General features: G+C 44.4%; 1 protein-coding gene across 1 annotated transcript; it reads right to left on the reverse strand.

Moving 5' to 3' along the window:
* Positions 1-2,095: 2,095 nt before the first annotated feature.
* Positions 2,096-4,837, reverse strand: LOC122526168. Its single transcript, XM_043649377.1, has one exon. It carries the CDS (start codon positions 4,835-4,837, stop codon positions 2,096-2,098), a length of 2,742 nt encoding a protein of 913 aa, XP_043505312.1.

Below are 4,837 nucleotides of genomic sequence, written 5' to 3' on the forward strand. Positions count from 1 at the left end.
CGATGGCTACCCCTTCTTTTGCCCTGGTTTGTTTTTCGACTCCACTATATATCACCAGGTAGTCGTCATATTGTATTTGCCCTTTGCCTTTCTTTTTGTTTCTTGTAAGGCGCAAATATCAATATTGTTGTCCTTTAGTTCCTTCAGGGTCTCCTGGTCTTTGTTGTTCAATGATTTTATATTCCAGGTAGCCAAGCGCAATATATGTTTTTTTTTCCATTCTTTATTCCTCTTACTTGCATGGGTCGTCATTGTTAAATCCGTCCTTTTCCGAGGCAAAGTTTTGTCCTTTTGAGCAGATTTCCTTTTTTACGTTGGGTAGGGAGCTAGCCTGACCCAACAACCTTCCTCCTTTTCCCGGGCTTAGGACCTGCAACATGATCGCTGATTTCGATGCTCCATCGATCATGCAGGCGGAGTTAATCGGAGTTATAATCGACGCACAATCTTCCCGACCCGTCCTTCTTTCTGACCAATACCACCGGACTAGCATAATCGGAAAACGATGGTTGTATTATACCGTCTGCCAACCATTTATTTATTTCAGCATCTACTTCGTCCTTTTCTTTTGGCGATAACCTTCTCGGACGCGCGTACACCGGTTCTTCGTCTTTTAAAATAATGTTCATTTCCAGACCTGTTTCGCGGACTTTTTCTGGTCGATAATTTGCTATTAAAGCCTCTATTTTTCCCTTATGCTTCGCGTTTGTAATATGAGATAGATCTATTTCGTTACACCCGCTAATCACATCCATTTTAAAAATCTCGTGTACCTCACCGTTCATCACCGGACTTTCCTTCGTATCGCAGATGGAGACCTTACTCGCGTCAATTATTACGTTTACCTTTCTCAAAATATCATTACCGATAAGCAAATCATAACCCAACCCTTGGTCCTAAATGGACACTCTCGTCTCCGATGACCCGACCCTTCACAGTTGTAACAGCTTCCACCGCCGGTCCTCGTAGATGATCCACGTGGCAGTTCCCCCGTTTCCTTGCGTTTATGCACCTTCGGCGTCTTTGATTTTTTTCGCAGCTCTTCTTTCATTGCCTCATAGAACGTAAACTTCTGTTTCAGCTCACTAATCGTCGTTGCCCCATATAAGATCATTTTATTAGATGGCTCATCTTCTATACCATTCACAATGTACTGTATTGTACTTGTCTTGTCCAGTCCTCCTTGAGCAGCAATTTCGCACATAGTGTATTTGCCAAAAATTCCTCCTACGTGGAGTCCTCCGGCGATTGGATTCAGCTAATTGTAAGGAAGGTGAAAGGGTAATTAAAACAAAATAAAACACGTGGTTGAGCCAATGAAAATGCTAATGCTTTATTGGCTCATCAGGGAAAAGCCTTACGGCATAAAAACCCTGTCTGAATATTATATTACGTTAAAATGATGATCAACCACGGATAAACCCGTGGTTAACTTCTCCTCTCTCTACCAGCGGTCACCTACGGGCAAAGCACGTGGTGCCGCTCCTCTCGTTTATCCGTTCAGATGATTGGTACCAATAAAGAACTTTCTTACCGTTTCGTATCGCCTCTCCGTTTCTTTATCGTTAATTACCGCCTCTGCGGTCCGTCACCTTTATCGTTAATTACCGCCTCTGCGGTCCGTCACCTTTCTATCGTCGACCCTGGGATGTGATCGCACTACCCCTGGGATGTTGAATCGTCTACTAATGTTTGTTGGAAAAATGAAGTATTCTCTTAAGCGTCTGGCGAAAGACTAGACCGAATGTCCTCGATAATGGGCCTAGCAGGGCGTGCACACGCTCGGCGCCGAGTGGTGGGGATATGATCGCTAATGTCGGACTAAGGGCGCGTTTTACAAAATGCTACTTTCTCGCTCACGATCGATTCCGATCGTACATACTCCCCCCGTTGAGAGGGTCCCGATCAACAATATTCTCGCCCGATGTGATTATGGCGGGTTAACCCATTTTAAGTTACAGTGTTTAGTCGTAGAATCGCTTGATACAATCAAAACGTCGCTGGCCAGTCGACTTTGCGTCTTACACATTTATACAAATATCGTGTCTTTAAATCATGCGTGAACATTACGTCTGACGTTTACCTACGAAGTAATTTAACTATTGTTTAATAAAGGGCACACAGTGGTGGCATTACGCTTGATGGTTCCGTGTATCGTTTTCACGGTTACGACCTGAACTACCTCGTCCTCTCCAGGGTGCACGTCGGTGATCCGTCCCAGTTGCCATCTCATGCAGGGTTGATTCTTGTCGATGAGAATGACAATCATACCCTCCTCGTGCTTATACTGTGAATTTGTCCATTTCTGACGTTTCTGCAGCTCGCGCAAATATTCAATGTGCCATCGTCGCCAGAAATCCTGCCGCACCTTCGTGATGTGTTTCCATGAGGATAGCCGATTGGATGGAACATTCTCATAATTTTCCTCCGGTAACTTATTAAGTGGTTTTCCAACTAAAAAATGAGCAGGTGTTAGTGCTGTCGTATCGTTTGGATCTGATGAGATGGGACACAACGGTCGCGAGTTCAAGATGGCTTCAATCTCTACAGCGAAGGTATTCAACTCTTCGTACGTGAATAAAGTTTCTCCTACAACTCGTTTGAAATGATGTTTGAACGATTTGACGGCAGCTTCCCATAGACCTCCGAAGTGGGGTGAGAGTGGGGGGTTGAAATGCCACGATATTCTTTGGTCGGTCGCGAAATTGTGGATCTTCGTCTTATATTCGTCGGAATTGATTAAGGCATATAAATCCTTTAATTGATTGTTCGCCCCAACAAAGTTAGTACCGTTATCCGAATACACGTGGGCCGGAATGGCTCTTCGTCCCGTAAAACGCCGGAAGGCAGCGAGAAATGCGTCTGTTGACAAATCACTAACTAATTCGATATGCACGGCCTTTATGCACATGCAGACAAAGATGCACCCGTATATCTTAACGCGACCTTGATTACGATATTTCTTCTCTTTCGCGTAGAGGGGACCGAAGAAATCTACTCCAATATGTGAGAACGCGATGTTTTCTTGGACGCGAGCTTTCGGTAGATCACCCATTTTATACTGAATACCTGACGCGCGGAATCGAATGCAGCGTACGCAATTACGTATGATTTTTCGCACTTGATTCTTGCCATCTAGAGTCCAAAATCGTTGTCGCACAGCATAGAGGGTAGTTTGTATGCCGGCGTGGAAATTCTGTTCATGGAACTTTCGAATGAGAAGATCGGTCACATGGTTTCGAGATGGTAATAGTATTGGACATTTCTCCTGGAACGGTAAATTCGCGTTTCTCAGTCTACCTCCTACACGAATCAAACCTGTTTCGTCAATGATTGGATTTAGCGCGGCGAGTCTCGTAGTCTTAATTTCCCCTGTATCGATCAATTTTTTCTTTTCGTCTCGAAATTGTTCGTCTTGGACGAGTCTTAATATCTGTAGTTCTGTGTCGATTATTTCCGCGGTCGAGATTTCTCCCCGGTATAAGTTTGTTTTGATCCATCTTCTGCATCGTGCTATAGTTTTTAATAGTCGCGTGTAACTGGAAAATCGTTGAAATATGCTTCCCGGTTCGATACGCGTCATGAATACCGAGAGTTTTTTAATTTCAGGCAATTCATCTATCTTTATTTCAACCTGAGTTGGCCATTCGGACTCCGGTCGTCTGAGCCATGAAGGACCGTGAAACCACGAATCATTTTTTATAAATTCGCGAGGAAGTTGACCGCGAGATAATGCGTCCGCGGGATTGTTTTCCGTTCGTACGTGCCGCCACGTGATTCCTACACAAATGTCTTGGATTTCGCGTACGCGATTCGCCGCGTATAGTTTCAATGTATTAGATGATCTCTTTAGCCACCCCAATACAATCATAGAATCGGACCAGAAAATTATCTTATTCGGTTTCAATCCGCACGATGTCCGAACTTCTCTATATAATCGAGCAAGTGTCAACGCTCCACATAATTCTAATCGCGGTATGGTCGTGTCCTTGAGCGGAGCCACGCGGCTCTTAGCGCATAACAATCGTACGTGTATATTACCGACTCGATCTCGCGATCTCACGTATAAACTACCACCGTATCCTACTTGACTCGCATCGCAAAATCCGTGAATCTGTGATTCGCTATAATTATCGGCAGTCAGCCGCCTTTCGATCGTTAAGTTATCAACTAGTGTTAATTGTTCCGCGAACTTTGTCCAGGAGGAATGTAATACGTTGGGTACCGATTCGTCCCAATCGACCTTGGTTTTCCAGCAATCTTGTATCAAGATTTTGGCTGTTAACACGATGGGTCCTAATAATCCGAGTGGATCATAGATTTTTGCGATCTCCGACAGAATCCGTCGTTTCGTCGTTCTTTCGCGAAGATCTATAGGCGCGACTGAATAAATTAAATGGTCATGATGGGCGTTCCATGAAATTCCAAGGGTTTTTAGAACCGGGGTTTCTCCGGAGAAGAATTCGACATCGACGTTTTTCATCTCTAACCCTTCGAGGATTGTTCGGTAGTTGGAAGCCCATTGGCGCATGTGAAAACCGCCTCGTTTTAATATCTCGATAGTCTGATCGCGTATCTTCCTTAACGTCTCAATATCGTTAGTTCCCGTGATAAGATCGTCAACGTACAAATCTCTATTTAGAATTTCGGCTCCGATTGGGTATTTAGCGCCTTCGTCTTTCGCGAGTTGTTTTATAGTCCGGATGGCGAGAAAAGGAGCTGATGCTACACCGAATGTGACCGTGTTGAGCTCGAATGTCCTAATCTGGTCGTTGTGAACCCAAAATATACGCTGATATTGCCGATCGTCCGGATGTACCCACATCTGACGATACAT

Source organism: Polistes fuscatus, unplaced genomic scaffold (assembly GCF_010416935.1).
Source record: "Polistes fuscatus isolate 324 unplaced genomic scaffold, CU_Pfus_HIC Scaffold107, whole genome shotgun sequence".
In the NCBI taxonomy this organism is placed as follows: domain Eukaryota; kingdom Metazoa; phylum Arthropoda; class Insecta; order Hymenoptera; family Vespidae; genus Polistes; species Polistes fuscatus.

What these genes read in the sequence shown, in the direction of transcription:
- LOC122526168 (XM_043649377.1), bottom strand. Translation starts at nt 4,837, where the DNA reads ATGTATCGTCAGATGTGGGTACATCCGGACGATCGGCAATATCAGCGT.